Below are 18,618 nucleotides of genomic sequence, written 5' to 3' on the forward strand. Positions count from 1 at the left end.
GGCGGCGGCGGCGGCGGGCGGGCGGGCGCCGGCCCGGCCGTCCCTCGCAGCGGGCGCCCCGACCCGGAGGACCGCTGTCGGCGATCCTCGAGGACGGGCCGGGGGACGCGGGGCCGGCGGGCTCGGACGAGCGGCCTGGGGAAGCGAACTTGCGAAGGAGGGTCGTGATCGCCGCAGACGGTGCGTGCGGCGAGCCGGTGACTCTTCCCCGTCGTCCAATGAGGGGACGGACGGAAAGGAGAGGCTTTTTTCTTTCGGGTCCGTCTCGTTGCGAGTCGGCCCGCGCGAGGTCTGGCCGGGGGGCGGCGGTGGCCCGGCCGGGACGAGCCGCCCGCCGCGCCCGGGGCCCCGCGCTGAGCTGTCAGGCGGCGGGAGAGGGGAGCCTGCCCGCGGCGGCTCCTTCCGCCTCTGCCGAGGTGCCCCGCGAGCCGCTGGCTTTCTGCGCCTCTTCGCGTTTGGGGACGGTTTGGTGGCTGGTGAGGCCAAAACTAAACTCGAATCCGGGAATCGTGTGATACCTCGCAGGGGGGACTCACGTTTTTTGGCGGCCTTGACCGTCTCTTGGGTTACGGGGTGTGTATATTTTGAGTGGGTAATGCAATTATGAAATAACACGGGGCCGGGTTTTGTGTGTGTGTGTGTGTGTGTGTGTGTGTGTGTGTGTGTGTGTCTGTGTGTTGTTTTTTTGTTTTTTGTTTTTTTTTTTTTTTTATTCATCCGGGTCCTTTCCGATTCAGGCTCCGTTTTGTTATCTTCCCAGTACAATGTTTGAATGACCGCCGGCTTTGGTTCATTGACATCGAAAAGCGTATTTTGTTGTCCTTTTTTGATCCAGTCAGCATTTCCTGTAGTGATTCGTATGTTTAAGGTCATTTTCGTGATCAAGGACCGAGACAGAAGCAGAATTGGACCTTAACCGGTGCTTTCTTACTCCTGTAACTTTTTCCATTGACCAGTTAAAGTTTTCAAAGGTTAACCTTTTAAAGGGCGAACGCTGTCTGACCAAAGTAACAAGTTGAGAGTTCTCTGAAATGAGAGTAACAGTTAGTCTTTCTTTCGAGTCCCCGGTGTCTCCCCGAGGAAGAAGAACGTGGCCTACAAGGATTGAAAACACGTCATTTGGAAATAATAGTCCGCTTTCCCATGATTTTCACAGTCTCGAGCAGCTGTGTCCTGCGTGTCAGGGTGTTGGGTTTTTTCCGCTGGGAACTTGCCACAGAAAAGTATCGATAGGTGCTTTTGTGCTCTTGGAGCCCTGCTCCCGGCCATTGGAAGACCGCGTAGGGTGGTTCGTGTTTAACTGTGATCTGCGTCTTGTCAGAAGATGGTTCTCCCAGTGAAGTTTAAGAGGTCACACAGCTGCCCTGTGGAATTTTAGATCGCTGGAAGAGAACTTGAACCCTGTGTCAGCAAGGAAAGTAAGGCCCTGAAGAATGGAGTGATTTCTTCATGGTCCCCCCCAGCTATGCTTTTGAACTGTGGGGAGGGCGAGACGGCAGCATATATTCATGATTATCTGGGCATTTAAAAAAATTTTTTTAATAGGTACTAGGGGTCAAGTTCTCTCAAAAAGAGAAAGCTGTCTCACAAGAAGCAGGTTTCATTTGAGGAATTCTTTACTTATAGTAACTTACTGACTTAGAGCAGCTGCACGGTCCATACTTCCTTTGGCTAAGCGTTAGAGCAAGCTTCTTGGCAATGTAATTGCTAGCAATTAGTATTTTTGAAAAACCTACGCTTATTGCCTCGTGCTGAATTGTCCATTCTTTGGCGACTGACAAATAAATAAATAGAATTTATTTTTGAAAATGAATGAGGTTACTGGAGACTTGTATGAAGATCTCTACTAGAATAATCAAAGCATATAGTTAGTTGTTTTTCTTCAGTATATCTCAGTGGATCCACCTATGGGTAACATCAGATAATTGCCTAACAGTTCATGGATAATTAAGTGAAAGAAAAACAAAAACACTTTAAAAGAAACTACATTAAAATCGGAGTAAAATATCTTAAAAGTTGAATACGCGATAGGAAAAAGAAAAAGAAAAAAAAAACCAAACCCCCATATTTTCCATACACTCCCTACCCTGAAAGGCGTTTTTAGTTCATGCAAGACAGTAACAGCAAATGTTATTACCATTATTCACTTTTGTAGCAGTGCCATTGGTTTTGGAAAGCTAATGTCTAAATATCTTACTCCGATTGTTACTCCTATCTATTAATTAAAGACCGGATTTTTACTTGTATGCCTAGTAGATTATGGTTGTTTTAAGATCACAATGTAGGTTCTATCTTCAAGGACCTTTGAAGTTAATTTCAATTTTAAACTATTTTTTTCTTCTTCCATACACGATTCTGAAAGGACAGAAATGTAACCGCCTGGTTCTATTTTAGCAGTTGTCATGAAATATCTGCTCGATTCATTATAATTTATAGTGGACCAGACGATGAAAACTCACCTAGCAGGAAATGAGTATGTTTTCAAACAGCAAGATCGCAAACCTATTACTTTTCGTAAACTGTTAAGCTATCCTTTATTGCCTTTAGAGATTTTTTTTTTAAGATTATATATATATATTCTCAGCTCAGGCCGAGATTTTAGTTTGAATTGTAAACTCTCTAAATGCCTGTAATTTAAACATACGTGTTTTTCTCAGCCTCTTCTGAAACAATCTCCTTGGAGCAACCATCAGAGCAGTGGCTGGGGCACTGGAAGCGTGTCGTGGGGAGCAATGCACGGCAGAGACCATCGTAGAACTGGAAACATGGGGATTCCAGGAACTATGAATCAGATATCTCCATTGAAGAAACCATTTTCTGGTAATGTCATAGCACCACCGAAATTTACTCGCTCTACTCCATCACTGACTCCAAAATCTTGGATTGAAGATAACGTGTTCAGAACCGACAACAATAGTAATACACTCTTACCCTTACAGGTAAGAATGGTATGTAAATGGTCTTATTTCTAATGTTGATCTTTCAAAACAAGAAATTGGGTGGTGGTGGTGGTGGTGGTGGTGGTGGTGGTGGTGTGGAAAAACTGACAGATGAAAAAATAAAAAATTTCTGATTTTAAGCATTAATTTAAGGACAAAATACAAAAGGATAGAGAAAATGGATACTGTAAAAAATTCTCTAAACACACGGTAGAAAAGAAGCTTCCTAAAATGTAGAAAAACCTGCTGTGTTTCTCCAGTGCATATTGAAGCTTTTAATTGGCAGCTCAAGAATGCCTTAATTTATTAATGTTTAATAGGCCACCAAAATGAGTTTCTCCTCCAATATCACTAAACTAAAATGTTAAGCAATTGTGCATAGGTTTGACTGTGATCAGCTGTGTGTATATTAAAATATACCCAGTACAGCTGTGATTATGGCAAAATAATATTAAGACTTTTTACATCCAATTAAAATTTGCCTTCACTGGTTCAGGGACTATTTTTTTCCTAAATGTGGCTTAATAGTTATGATGATTAGACACTTTTTCAGGCCTTTTAAAATGTTTTATTGATATTATAGTCTAATAAAGCTATTTACGATGAGATTTTTTTTTTTTTCTCCTGAGACCTTCAGAGGGCCAAAGATACAAGATAGAAGGAACTTTGATTGTTTTATTTTCTTTCTTTTTATTTTTTTTTATTTTTTGTGGGTGGGTGTGGGGAAGAGAACTGCTTATTTCTGATGAAAACTTCTATGCTATTGAAGGTGAGATCTAGTTTGCAGTTACCAGCTTGGGGCTCAGATTCACTCCAAGATAGTTGGTGCACTGCAGCCGGAACATCCAGAATAGACCAGGTAGGCTGCACAGTGTATATTCTTCAGGATTTTGACTAGGAGTTTAGTGTTTATATTATGAGTAAGATTTATTATTAACTTTCCAATTATACCTTTTTAAAGCCTATGTCAGAGAGCATTAAAGCAATTTATTTTTAAAAGGTCACTTGACTTAAACTATTTAATATAAAATGTTTCATTTTCAAATTTATGAGTAATTTATAATTATTTCATTATTTCCAAAATATAAAATTTTCTTTTTGGAAAAAGGAATTATATACCCAAGAGCACCTGACTTTAAACATCAGTCAAACTGAACAGATTTTATCTTTGAGAGTTGTTTTCAGCTAGGGACAAAATTATGGATTTGCTTATCATTCAACTTTAAGTTTCATCAATATTTTACAGAATTTTTTTAGCAAATGCTTGTCATGTAATCTGCTACATTTGTCTTGAGGTATATTTCTGAAAAAGCCAGTCTTCCATTTTTTTCACCTTTATAAAAAACTTCGTGTGTTTTTATTCTTTATTCTTTATTTATTCTTTATTCTAAAATTTGTCACTGCTCTTATATACTATATTCTTCTAAATAGTCAGTTTCCTGTAGAAGAGCCCTAAATCAAAAAGCTAGGAATCCGTCTTAATCACATTACTTTCAAGCCCTTTGTGGTTGCAAAATGCTATCTCTTTTCCTGCAGACTAAATTTGAATTCAAACTGGGTACCCAGTGATGAGAATTATTACAGGATGAGTAGAAAACTCAGTCCTACATGAGGATTCTTTACTACAGAGCCGAAGCTTGAATGAGCATAGACTTGACATTGTGGGATCCCACTGAATGGAGCTATGTTATCTTTAGCTAAGGCTCTTCCTTAGTTAATTTGTCAACATGAGATGATTTTACAAGTAAGGACTGTATAAATAGATCAATAAGATGTTTGTAAATAGCCTTCTAACCTAGAGGGTTAGCAGTAACTTCAGTAATCTACCATTAGCACCTATTGTAGACAAGTCCTACCTATTTACCAAAATAGTCCTGCCAGGATCTCCACTTAGAAATAAGTGGTTATCTCACATAATTTATAATTTATAATTTATAATTTATTGTTTTGTTAACAATGTAAGTTAGCTATCCATCTGTTTCTACCGTCTTCTCCACTCTGGCTCAGTTAGGCCGTATTAGTGACATTTTTATGGTAGCCCTTTTATGTTGTTCAAATTGAATACGTAAATGCCTAGGAGATGGTATGTTTGAAGAGGAAAATTAGGGTAATCATTTTGAAGGTGGCAAGGGACGTGTTTTTAGAGAAGAAGAGACATAATTATTTGAAGAGCAGGTGTAGGAAGCAGCACGAGGATCCATAGACGGGGGATATTAACTATGGAGAAGAAAGAAGACAGATTAGCTGTCATAAAGGGACCCCCGGAGGCGGGGCACGTGTTGAGAAATGAGGTTATTGAGATGCTGTCAGTGGGTGACGAGCTAGAGTGGATAGAAGTGATGATGAAAAAAGGGAAGTTTTCAAACTGGGCCCTACAGAGGTGCCCTTCCTTGGTTGCTCTGGGAGCAGGGCCTCCAGTGCTCCCACTTAGACTTCAGTCAGAGCCACTCTGTTCTTACCCATGTTATAACCGAGCATTTCACATAAATTCATTTTACCAAAAAAGATTTGGGTGCTTAAAGATAATGTTTTTTTCTTTTGGTAAACTGCTGAGATACTAGCATTCCCTGTGGACCCTTGAAGCGAGGTGTGATGTGATGGAAGCTGAAGAGTGGTGAAGAGAAAGATGGTGGAAAGTGAAGTGAACTAGAAAGAAAGGAGGCCTAAAACCTGAACGTCCTTCATCTTTCTCAGTCTTTATGACATCGGAGCATACTGTTGATGGGCTTTCATCTCTTTGGGTCATAGTTTCCTGATCTATAAAAGGAGAACCTTGAACTAGATCATGGAAGGCCTTTTTAGCCAGCTCTTATACTTTCTCTGATCTATTTTGGCCATTTCTTTTCCTCCTTATCCACCTCCCCCCCCCCCACACACACACACTTTATTTTTAGAATACAAGGGTCTTAGTTTATTGGGGAGAAGGGGTGGGAATTGGACTGAGGCAGTCCAGGTGTACTGTATGGCCTCCCAAATAGGCTGAAAAGCAATGTTGTTCTCTCTTTTGAGCACCCTAAGGTACTTAACTATATAAAATTTGTTCTCTGTTTCTATCTTTCCATAAAAGGTTGAGGTATTTGAAGTTGAGGTTCTTAAAAATACAGCAACAGCTGTAAACTTCCAATTGGTATCTTAAACCATTGGGGAGTTCCTCACTATTTGGCAAAGTTAAAATTACAGAAAATTCTTAAGCACTTAAATATCTGGGGAAATATTTTCATTCTGACTTTTTTCCCCACCACGTACAACATTTCAATACTAATAAACCTCAGTTAACAAATACATTATTTTAAAACATTTAACTTTTTATTTCTTTTAGTCTCAAATCGAGTAGGCCTATAAAATATACTGAATTGTAAAACCAGAGTCTTAATTTTTGTACCTGGATACTTGAGGCCTTACCTATACCAAGAACTGGACATGTAATTAACATTCAGTAAATGGGAAAGAAATCATTCTGAAAATTGGTTTTATTTCAGTTATATATAGCATTTTTAGGGTTGGTTGGCATTCTCTTATTTTAAGTAATTATGTCCTTATGGAAAAATCTTCAAATTTAGAACTTTTAAAAACAAGGGTAAAGTTTTATGCACATTTCTGACTTTAAAATTAACGTGGGTGGGGCGCCTGGGTGGCTCAGTCGGACTTCCGCTCAGGTCATGATCTCACAGTCCGTGAGTTCGAGCCCCGCGTCGGGGTCTGTGCTGACAGCTCAGAGCCTGGTCCTGTTTCAAATTCTGTGTCTCCCTCTCTCTCTGCCCCTCCCCTGCTCATGCTCTGTCTCTCTCTGTCTCAAAAATAAATAAATGTTAAAAAAAATTGTTTTTAATAAAATTAATATAGGTATTTTAATTTCTTTAAAGTGCTATTAGCTAGTTACCCTTGCAAGAAATTATACTTAGATGTGTGATTTTTAATTACCTTAAAATTGAATTTTCAGTTAGATACTGAGATTTCAGTTTATTTATTCATTAATACTTGAATTTTTTAAATCAAAAAGTAAATATACTTGTAGCTGAGATTATTACTTAAAGGTTTATATATGGCACATTAGTTCTCTCTAAATAATTAGCAACGTGGTACCTTTAAAGGTGTAACATAGCCGTAAAGCCTATGAGATGGTATGTCTGTCCTCTAGCTAAGGGATTATGAATATATTTAGTTCTGTATTTTTGTTCCTATGGAAGTTCTTGAGTGTGTCACGTAAACTACCTTAAATTCATTGAAGATGCTTTGCACCAATCTTTAATATCCAAACTGTTATGACAACGTGATAGATGATAATTTGGAGGTCTCTCAGAAAAATATATTATTTGGTATCTTTATTCACTTTGCACAAAAACAATAAATAGTAGCAGACCAAGTCCAATTGTTCATTCATTTAATAAAGCATTCCTTAAATTTTGGTTCTTAAAGGTGATGAACCTCATTTAAGGACATTGGTGGTAGTCATCAAACTGTAAACACTGAAAATGAGAGAGAATGGGTCTCTTGTAACCTGCTTAGGTAATGGATGCTTTTTAAGTTTTGTATCCTGCATTCACTTCTCTAATTGCACTTGATACATTTTTTTTTTTAATTTGTTTATTTTGAGAGAGTGACAGACTGTGCACACCCACGAGCTGGGGAGGGCAGAGAGAGAGAATCTTAAGCAGGCTCTGCACTGTCAATGCAGAGTCCTAGGCGGGGCTCAAACACACAAGCCTTGAGACCATTGACCTGAGCTAAAGTCAAGAGTCAGACACTCAACCAGCTGAGCCACCCAGGGGCCCCTGTACTTGATACATTCTTATACCGGATATTTTCTACTAGCCTTTTCATTTAACCCTTGTGGATACTAGTATACCTTTGGCCGTTGGGGCCTTTAAAAAAATTAAAAAAAAAAAATTTTTTTTTCAGTCCCTGTCATGCCACTTAGTCAAGGTTCAGATTCATAAAGGAAGTTCAAAAACTGTTATGTTCATTGTGTATGAGGTAGTGTTTTAATTATCCTTGAGCTATATGGGGAGAAGTTCTGTTCTTTGCCTTTGAGAAGGTGGAAGCCCAGTTGGATGAAGAAGGGGTGTCTGTGTGGAACAACTAGAGACTGATAGGAGAGAGTAGGAGCCTGATGCTACATTGTGGAGGGAGACAGTAGCATGTCGTCTGCTGCTCATTCACCACAGTGCAACAGCACTGCGTCGTCAGGAGTGTAAAATCAGTGTTTGCTTGAAATGGAGGACAGTATTAATAACAACTTTGCTGTTTTATTTTAAAGCAAAAATTGGAAAACCAAACACAAAAATGCAACAAAAGTGGATCTCTCTACTTAGCCAGAAGGATATATGTTAAAGCATCTGGTATATCTTTAAACATGACAATAGAGGGTTTTTCCATAATCCATCTCCTTATTCTTTGGGAGAATATTTCATTTTCAAGAGGAAAATGTTCTACTTGACCATGTCTTTTGAAATGAGACAGGGTTTTGCATATTTCAAAGTAAAAATGTAACATCCCATTGAAACGTTCCCTTTTAATTAAGTTTAAGTTCTTTCTGTTGTACTAGTTTTAATATTCTTGACCTCTTTAGTTATTTTTCAGCATTTATAATCTTTTTTTTTAGATTATCCTATTTAAGATGAGGATTTGAGATTAGATTACTTTGTTCTTTCTGTGTCCTGCAGTCTTTCTAGGACCGTATGGTTGCTTCTGTAAGTCTTTATGCCAAAAGTCTGGGTTCAAGAAAATAACCAAATATTAGAATATAAGAGATTATAGTTTTCCAGTGTTTTCTGAGCTTTGCCTGTTCACTGTTGTGGGATTCTGTAATCTCAGTTTATGAAAACCCATTTAAATCGATTCTTTGCCAGATAATTTTCATATTTAAGGTAGATTCCTCATAGTGATTCTTACTTTTGTGAAACTTCTTGGCTGTTTTCAAATAGTCATGTAGTAATAAACGTAGGTTAAGTTACATTGCTATGATTTTCCATATGTAAGCTAATCAGCTTTGGTGTGTTTATGTTTTCCTTAAAATGGTTTCGGGATTTTCATTTAGTTTTTAAATCAATGGCAGTTTTTGTGAACACAAATTTTTCTAATATCCTTATGTTAGAAAAATGCGTATTTGTTTTATAGTCAGATTTGTTTCTGTTGTTTTTTCCAGAAGTTATATTTTAATACCCATACTTTATTTAATGTAATTACCTGTATTTTTTTAGACATGAGCCTACAGGTTTCATTAAGTCTAGAAAGTGATTTTGAGGTGTCAGGAGCTCTTTGCCTGGTCAAGGTTATTTTGTGTTCGATGCTTTAAAAATCATGTGGGATGCAGCAGATGCTTACCAAAGTATAAGTTGGCTAATATTTGTATAATGACTTTATTCTTTTCTTTACTAAAGCAGGAGTTTGTTTCATTATGAAAGACTTGAAATGCAAGGGAAAATAGGGACCTGATATGTGGGCATTACCCTATTTCAGTTCAACGTAGGCATTAAAGCTAAAGCTATTAATACGTGCCGCTTTTTTGAATAACCGTTGTCGGTTGACTATCTAGTGATTGCTGATATTTATTGAATAGCGATTTCCCTTCTTACCTTAAGTAATTGCCCCTGGCCCATTGAGAGTACATATGGAGTTACTTCAATGATTTTACTCTAAATTTTGCTCTAAAGCAGGATCAAACTCAAACTCTTTGAATGGAGTTAGAGTGTGACTAAAAACCAAGAAACAAAAGTCATTTGGGTGGTGGTGAGAGTCACCATCAAGTTCATAGGTCTGTTAAGGATGGGGCGTAGTCTGATTCTGTTAAAGAAAACATCAGCCTGAGAAGATAGCCTTAAACCATAATGTATTTTCTTTGTAAGAATTTAAGGCAAATAGAATATAAAGTATTTATAATACATCTTAGAACCTGTACGATACAGCATACCTAATGAGGTTTCTTTGCTTAATTATGTGAACAGTTTTTATCATGATAGTTTACATTTTTTAATTCTGTTAATTCTATTTTAAATACATCTTTAATACGTCTTGTCTTAGTTACCATTTGAGTCCTTATTCCTGGGGGATTTATGGTCCTATATGTAGTCTTTGTCCTCACAGAGCTCAACTTAAATTTGCAGAGTTTTTTTTAGTAGAGTTAGGGTACTATTCATTCAAAAATATTTGAGAGCCAGCTATATTTCATAATTAGAAGGTCCTTACCCCTAATTAGCTTAGATTAGTGGGTGAGGCAGGAAAATCAACAAATTAATTATGCATAAAGTAAAATGGAAGCACAGAAGATGGAAATATTTGGAGAGATTAGTAAAATTGTATGTAATTTTTGTCCAAGGGCCATGTTCTTCTCTGTACTAGTTTTATTTCATTTATTACATAGTACTTTGAGTCTTTCGCTTTTCTAATATGTCTATTTGCTTTGCTGTGGCTTTTCTATTATTAAGGTGGACTTTAGGCATTGTCTACTCTGAAATAATTTTTTTCTTTTCTCGAAGACAGAGCAGTGCCTAAAGAGGTTTAGTAAGCTATAAGATCAAGAAGTCCAGCACTTCTTTAAGTATGGTTTGTGGACTAGCAGTCTAAGTATCACCTGAGAACTTACTGTAAATACACATTCTTAGGGGCCTCTCTAAACCTATTGAATTTCAGACTCTGTCTCAGCAGAGTCCCAGCAGCCTGGGTCCCAGATGACTGTGAAGCATGCTCATGTGTGAGAAGCGCTGTTGTAGTTCAGTGATTATCTGTGCCTCCTTCACCAAAGTCATGTTAATGATGTAAAATAAAGTAAGTAGGGGCACCTGGGTGGCTCAGTCAGTTGAGCATCTGACTTCGGCTCAGGTCATGATCTCACAGCTCGTGAGTTTGAGCCCCGCGTCGGGCTCTGTGCTGACAGCTCAGAGCCTGGAGCCTGCTTTGGATTCTGTGTCTCCCTCTGTCTCTGCCCCTCCCCTGCTCATGCTCTGTCTCTCTGTCTCAAAAATAAATACACGTTAAAACAAGTTTTTTTTAATAAAAAAAATAAAGTAAGTAAAAGACAAGGAGTACCAATGTAGCTGTATTGTGGTCATGCTGGAGTAAGAGCTCTGGCCTAGCATTGTGTCTTTAGTACTACTTTGCACACTTCTAAATTCCTCAACAGCAACTTGTTTAGTCTATAATACTGATTCTGGCCCCCTAGTTTTAAAAAGTTCACAACCCTAATTTAAACCTCAAGTGGAGTAAATAAATCAACATATTTTCACGAAAGCTTCTTAGGTTTGTCTTCAGCTTTCCAAAAGACTGTCTCTAAATCATCCCTAGATTGTGGACTCCTTTGGAAAACTGATGAAAGTCCTAACCCTTTTCTTCAGGAAAAAAAATATGTGTACACACCCATACAGGATATTGTACATAATCTCAGAGATTTCATGGTCCTTCTTGGAGCTCATGCAGGTTAAAAAATGCCTAATTCTAATTTCTGCAAAGAGTTTTTCCCCTACTTTTCTGATTCTTCCCTTTTTCTGTGTTAGTCTTTTTTTTTTTTTTTTTTTTATTTTTTGGAGAGTTAAAAATGGCCCGCCCTGACTCTCCTTCATATACAGACACTTGTACAAACACCTACACACACTTAAATGGGTGGGGGTCACCACTGAAATTTTTATTTGTTTGTTTGTTTGTTTGTTTTTGGTGACTTGGACATGGGCCAGAGCTTGCTGTGGTAGTTCCCTGTGTGTATTTGTTCAAGTACATTGAGGGTGTGTTGGGCAGAAGAACAGTATAAATTCATTAAGCATTAAAGAATCAGATTCCTTCTAGTAAGCAAGTTGAGAGATTTAACATTTAGCAAACTAGACTCCCAGCTACACAAAAGACTTTGTTCTGGGACTTGATGAGGCAGGAAACTTGGAAGGTGGAAATATTGTCATCCCTTTCCTCCCTCCACCCCCTGCCTTTTTTGCAGGGTTTGGAGGGAAAGCGAATTTAGAAATGCAGAGACCAACATGTGAGAACTTCAGAGAGCAAGATTTGAATATAAGTATTTTAGGTGTTAGTCTTTGTTCTGATATTAATAGTTTCATTCTTTTGATTTTTATGGTATGAGATGTTTATGCATTTATTATTGTGAAATTCTGACCAAGTCAAATAATGTGTACCCCGTTTGATAGATATTTAAAGTGTGGTGCCATTATGGGATTAATTCCTTTCCCCCAAAATATTTATTTTTCAAGTGCCAGTGTCTTCCTGGATATATGAGAAAAGTATAGAAGTTAAATAACAGCTAAAACTGCTTCCTACGTGTATAACATTTCACAAATCTTTTTAAGTTGAGAGTGATAACAGTAGCAATTATTTTACTGTATTAATGCTGCCAGTGAAATAAGATTATTTTTGGTATGTGATTTTGGAGATCTTAAATGTAGCATTCTCTCCAATACAAGAGATATTATAGCTCATGAGATCTTTAGCTACTGATACTGTCTTGGGATGCAGACTGATAAGTAATATATTAATCAGATGTCCTCTTTTATGTAAGAAGGTTTAGATGGTATGGTATATTTATCATCAGTTTTTGAAAACTTGTATAGATCATATTGAGTCTATTTTTTTCTCTTCTTCTAGGATCGAAGTAGAATGTATGACAGTTTGAATATGCACTCTTTGGAAAATTCCCTTATTGATATTATGAGAGCAGAGCATGATCCTCTTAAGGGTAGGTGGCTTTTTTTTTCTTGTATCACCCACCGCTTTGTCTCACCATTTTATGTAGGAAAATGAGCACTAAGTAGCACTTATGTTATCTATAAAATTGTACTATGCTTGTTAATAAAAACCTGTGTGAAATGTCATCCTTTTTCCTTTGTAGCTTATATAGATACCTGCTGATTTATGCAGAGAGAAATGTAAACCTGTGTCTCTTGTTATTGAACAAAAAGCCACTGTTTAGAGATATCTTGCAGTTTACCAGAGGTTGAAGAAAGGATCTAAAATTGTTTAGTTCAGGGGCACTTGGGTAGGTCACTGGGTTAAGTGTCGGACTCTTGATCTCAGTTCAGGTCTTGATCTCAGGGTCGTGAGTGCAAGCCCTGCATTGGGCACCACACTGGGTGTGGAGCCTACTTTAAACACAAATGAAAATGAATGAAGAATAAATACATAAATAAATCTGCATGCACCGTATTAGCTTCAGCCCACACACTTGAAAAAAAAAATTATGAAGTAACTTTTCCAAAATTCTGTCAAATTCAGAAATAAAAAAAATGCCTTGGAATATTTGTATTTACAGTTCACAGTGATTCCAACCTAAAATTGTCCTTTCCCCATTTTTCTTCTACCGTCATAGGATTTTGAGAGGGGATATTTTATGGGAGCTTCTCTGAGGTTTCATACAAGTTGGGGCAAATTAGGAAAAAGAGTCAGCCCCACTGATCCCACAGTATCAGCCTTACTGTTAACTGTATCTGAAGATATTCCATTAACATACTTGTTTTTGTTTGTTTGTACATTACTTGTTGTTATTTTACATTTCTTTGTACAATATATCTCCTTGCCTTTCAGTAGTAACAGTGAACATCTAGCAAACTGTGTGCACTTGGGTGATAAGAGATATGTTATTTATTGCTGCACAATAAATTATTCCACAATTTAGCAGCTTAAACAACAATAAATATTACCTCACAGAGTTCTACGGGTCGGGATTCAGGAGCAGCTTAACTGGTTAGTTCTGGCTCTCTGAATCAAAACCATGTGTTACTTGGTAATTTGTCCATATTTTTAATTCTATAAAGCCAAATAAGAATTCCCTTATAAGATTTTAGCCCCAAACTGTAGCACTTCAGTGTCGGCAGCAAGGTGGTGGCTTGAGGCTGTGTTGGCAATACTGGTCAGTTATCCAAACGGTTTGTTCTGTTTCTGGATTTTGTTAGTTTCTTGTCTAATTCCCTTATTTTTAAGGGGCTTAAGAAGTTCAAGGGATCATCATTAGTGATTGTTAGCAATGTGTGGGGATGGTAATTCTCCTCCTCAGAAACTAATAAAGATTATTATACTTTGGGACTTTTGGGGTTTTTTTGGCGGGGGGTGGGGGTGGGAGGGTTGGGTGGAGGGAGCTGCTTCTAACCAAAACCCAGTCTAGTTTTTCGAGTATCTGTATATGGGGTCTTTTTCTCTTTCCCTGTTATGTTGACAGTTCCAGTGGCATCTGTCTTCTATCCACTGTTTGATAATAGAATCCAGTAGTTTATGATTACGAAGAAGTTCCCTCTCTTTATTTCTTTGGTTTATGTAGAAAGAAAACTCTTAGAAATTCTAATGTAAGATAAAGTCATCATCAGCTGTTACCAGCAAATAATGAAAAGGTTTTCATTGTCGTTTCTCCCAGTCGTCTTTAAAAAGGCCTTTTAAAGATGTTAAGAGAAACCATTCTCATTTCAAGTTTTCTTTTTTTCTAAAGTCTATGTTATAATAAAACTGGAGAAGACTTTGAAAAAGAAAATGGAAGCAGCATAAGACCAAGAGGAATTTAATAATTAAAAAACAAATCTCAAGTGAAGGCAAAATTCTTTCGTTAGAATGGGAAGGGGAAAATGTGCTCAGTACCACCTTTAGGAATTATGGTAACAAATCTCTGTTCCTTTTCTTTTTTTTTAATGTTTATTTATTTATTTCAAGAGAGAGAGTGAGCAGGGGAGGGGCAGAAAGACAGGGAGAGAGAGAATCCCAAGCAGGCTCCCAAGAGCCTGACATGGAGGTCAGTCCCACCAACCATGAGATCATGACCTGAGCTGAAATCAAGAGTCAGAGGTGTAACTAACTGAGCCACCCAGGCACCTCACAACTCTCTAATTGGGAGTGTTTTGTATCCTACATTTATTATGGTAGGAAAGAAAAGAAAAACATTGAGAGATACCTCTATAGAGAAAGAAAGAAGACCGGTACTTGTGCATACTGCCATCAAATGGCTATTAAAATGGTCCTGATGCACCACAGCTACTACTGAAAGACTCTTCTTGTCTTACTAGTACAGACTTCACTGCCTTCTGGGACATCCTGTCATGTATCTTCCTCCTGGTACTCTGATCATTGCATGTTTTCTCTGGGCGGGACCTCGGTAAAATCTGCTAAAGCAAGGTTGTGACAGAACAGAAGAAACCAGTCTGTGGACTTCCCCCGTTTGTCCAGTCCTTGTCTTCAGGGCAGCACTGCAGCCTGTGTCCCGTCTCTTCCATCTCATCTTTTCATTCCTTTCAGAAAACTCTGTCCACTGTTTAATACAAGTTTAATACAGTCCTTTTTTTTTTTTTTTTCAAAAAATAGAATTAATCTTACTTTATCCTTTTTAAATGTTTTCAAAGGTCAGCCATGTGCTTTGCCTTCCTTATGGGATCTAATGGAAAGGGAGTTGCAGTGTAAATTTTTTAATGAATTTCTTGTTTACCTTTCTATTAATGATGAAAGCTTCTAGAAAATTTTTCACATGAACTTAAGTGATAAGAGATTTTACTGTTATGTATTGCTGTATAATAAATTAGTCCTAAGTTTAGCAGCTTAAAACAACAATAAACATTTATCGGCTCCACAGTTTCTATAGGTTAGAATTCAGGAGCGGTTTAGCTGCTTGGTTCTGGCTGAGGATTTCATGAGGTAGCAGTCATGTGAAGGCGTGACTGGGGCCGGATGTTCCTTTTCCAAGGTGACTCACTCATGTGGCTGGCAAGTTAGCACAGGCCGTTGGTAGGAGAACTCACTCACTCACCATGTTGAGCTTTCCATGGGGTGTCCTCACAGTATATTTTCTGGATGCCCCCCTCCCCATCCCCGCCCTGAGCAAAGATCCAGACTTGAGGTTAATGTTCCAGGGTCTTCTATGACCTAACTTCAGAAGTCTTACACCGTCACTTCCATGGCATCCTACCAGTGACATAGGTCAGCCCTACTCAACTGGGGGGGGGGGGGGGGCAGGGGCCACTACTCAAGAGATGTGAATACTAGGAGGCAAGCATAAGTGGAGGGTGTCACGGAGGCTGACTTCCACAGAGATAAAGGCAGAAACTATAAATTGGCATTCGGTTTTACTTTTCTAAAGGAAAAGAGAAACTACTCAAGGTAAGAGTTACTGTCAGTAGAAGAGAAACAGTCAAGCAGCTCTCTGGAATCCAAAGGAAGTCTGGCAGGTTACTGGTCTGAGAACTGACTGATTGTACTAACACCTCGCATCCCCAGTGAAGTCCAGAATACTTCACTCTACGGCTTGTTTCCATTTTCCCACTCTCCGGTGGTTTTTACAGGTCAGTAGGGGAACCTCTATTATTTACTGTTAAGGTTCTGTGGGTTAGCATAGCAGGTAGGAAGGGTCTTGTCTCATGGGGGCTCCGCAGATGTGAAGTGACGGCAAACAAAGATGGAGGTCCGGATGCACGTTAGTCCATAGAGTGTGCCTACTTTTGTACCAGGCAGTGTCCAAGACCTTGGCTGTAATTGTGTGAAACAGATACAGTCTCTGTTCTTAAGGGATTTACAGCCTGCTAGAAAGAAGAGACCTTATAGTTACACGTATAATGTACATACATACGTGTGATATATTAATATAATGTTTATATACACATAATCTATAACCAGAGTGTTTGAAGTGCCTTGGAGGGAGATGATAAGGTGCTTGGGTAGGTCATAAGTAAAGGGAGAGAGATACTTAATTCATCTGTGGAGTGAAGAAAGCTAAGACCTTAAGCTTGAACAGCACAAAGATGAAAAACCACTGGCGGAAAGTGTCAGCTAGACAGAGGGGCCGGGATGTATGGAAGAGCTTGTCACATTTGAGGAACTGAAAGCAGACAGTCCTGGCATAGCTCATTTAGGGCTACCTGATGCTGACTGGCTATAACTGGATATAACTGCTCAGCCCTAGGGAGCAGGTGCTATCTTCTCCAGATCGTGAGCACTAACACACCGTTTTATGCTTTCCTTAGTATTCGTGACACTGATCTGTTTTTATCTATTCTGCATTGGTTTCTTGCCATTAACATCTCATTTTCTGATGACCGTCTTCATTCTTGGCAAATATTTTTCTTTTCAAAGGAAGAACAAATACAGATTCTTTTAATGCTTAAAGCAAATCATGCTTTGCCAACTGCAGTTTTGCAATTTTGCAGTTTTGTTTTTGCATACCTATATTAAATAATCTGTGATCTTGCTATGTATGTGTGGGTCAGTTCATTCTGCTTTAAACAAAAGAACAAGACGGTGATTATTGTTAAGCTCTCTATCCTCCCTGCCCTCAGCAATCTGCAAAAATGTCTTACTGTGTAAGCAGTTTTACCAAAATTTGCTTATCCCCCTCCCCAAAAGGATAAGAGGAAAAAAGAAAAAATTAATTTCAGCTAAAAAAAAACGATTCGAAAACTGTGGATAGCAGTGCAGTTTCATATTACAGTTCTTGGAAGTATCCGCTTTAGCAATTCACAATGACTTTACCAGTGTTCCCTAAACAACTTAAAGGAATCAGGAAAAAGGATTTAGAGTAGGATTTTATGGCAACACATGTTTGAAAGTGGATGCCTTCAGAACTTTATTTACTATGTATTTTCGCGTCTAGCATCATTTTTATCACTTGACTGCTAAGCTCCTATTTTCCAAGACTCCCGAAGTAGAATCTGTGCTGTTTCACTGAGAAGATAAGGAATTGCTTCTGTGTAAGGTGCTAAATGGTTGTGGTAGTACCGAATCAATTCTTGCCTCTTTTCTTCTACTCTTCTTTTCCCTCTGGTTCTCTTCAGCTGGCCATAATGTAAATTTGTAGTACTAAGTCAGAAAATACCTTGTATAAATTTCTGAAAGTCTCTGGTGTGAGAATTTACATTTTTGAACCTAAGAAGTGTTGAGCTGGGCAGAGATTCTCAAACTCTGAGAGCATGTGTATCAGGCGGGTTTCAGGAGCCCAGTCCCAGACATTGTGCCCTGCGGCCTGTGCAGAGAGCACACTTGGAGACACTCTGGAACAGGGGAACAAGATGAAAGAGATCTATTGGAAGTTGTAAACATTTTAATGACATTATTAAAACACAGCAAAGTGCAGAGTAAAACTAATACCAATCATCTATATGCCCGAGCAGTTCTGTTGATTCTCTTAAGCTCCTGGTACACTGCCTTCACTGATTTCTCTGGCAGAGAGTGGAAGGCATCCTTCAGAACAGATTTTACTTGTCTTCGGCCCACTTGTGTTTCCTGGAGTAAACTTTTCAGGAGTTCCAGAAAGTGCAAATCACGTATAATAACATGCCTTCAAAAAAAAGATCATCAAGGAGGGATTGCTGTATATATGCTTTCAATCTTTAAAGAACATGTTTCCTTTTTTTTTTTCTTTAATGTTTATTTATTTTGAGAGAAAGAGAGGACACACAAGTGGGGAGGGGCAGAGAGGGAAGGAGAGAGAGGATCCCAAGCAGGCTCCACACTGTCAGCGCAAAGCCCGATGCAGGGCTCGAACCCAGGAGTCAGACACTCAACCGAGTGAGCCACCCCAGCATCCCAAAAATATTTCTTTTTAAAAAGGAGTGAAATTTGTGCGTACTTTCCCCTGGATTTCATTTGTTTTTATTTTTTCCTACAGACCACAGGCCTTGATAAATAAGAAAAAAAATCATTAACTTTGAAAAAAATCATATTTATATCGAAGCCGTGCACATTTCATTATTTTGACGTTAAGAGATGCTTGCTGTTGATCCTT

General features: G+C 38.5%; 1 protein-coding gene across 7 annotated transcripts in view; it reads left to right on the forward strand.

The window, feature by feature from the left end:
- Nucleotides 1–18,618, forward strand: part of CPEB2 (cytoplasmic polyadenylation element binding protein 2) — a 69,627-nt gene that overhangs the window by 2,566 nt on the left and 48,443 nt on the right. For 4 of the 7 annotated variants that reach the window (XM_049630322.1, XM_049630324.1, XM_049630325.1 and 1 more), the window contains exons 2-4: nt 2,658–2,939; nt 3,709–3,798; nt 12,519–12,609. In XM_049630322.1, the coding sequence (XP_049486279.1) occupies nt 2,658–2,939; nt 3,709–3,798; nt 12,519–12,609 (463 nt within the window). The remainder of the gene's footprint in view (nt 1–2,657; nt 2,940–3,708; nt 3,799–12,518; nt 12,610–18,618) is intronic. The other 3 variants (XM_049630327.1, XM_049630328.1, XM_049630329.1) reach the window with 1 other exon arrangement.

Source organism: Panthera uncia, chromosome B1 (genome assembly GCF_023721935.1).
Source record: "Panthera uncia isolate 11264 chromosome B1, Puncia_PCG_1.0, whole genome shotgun sequence".
Classification (NCBI taxonomy): domain Eukaryota; kingdom Metazoa; phylum Chordata; class Mammalia; order Carnivora; family Felidae; genus Panthera; species Panthera uncia.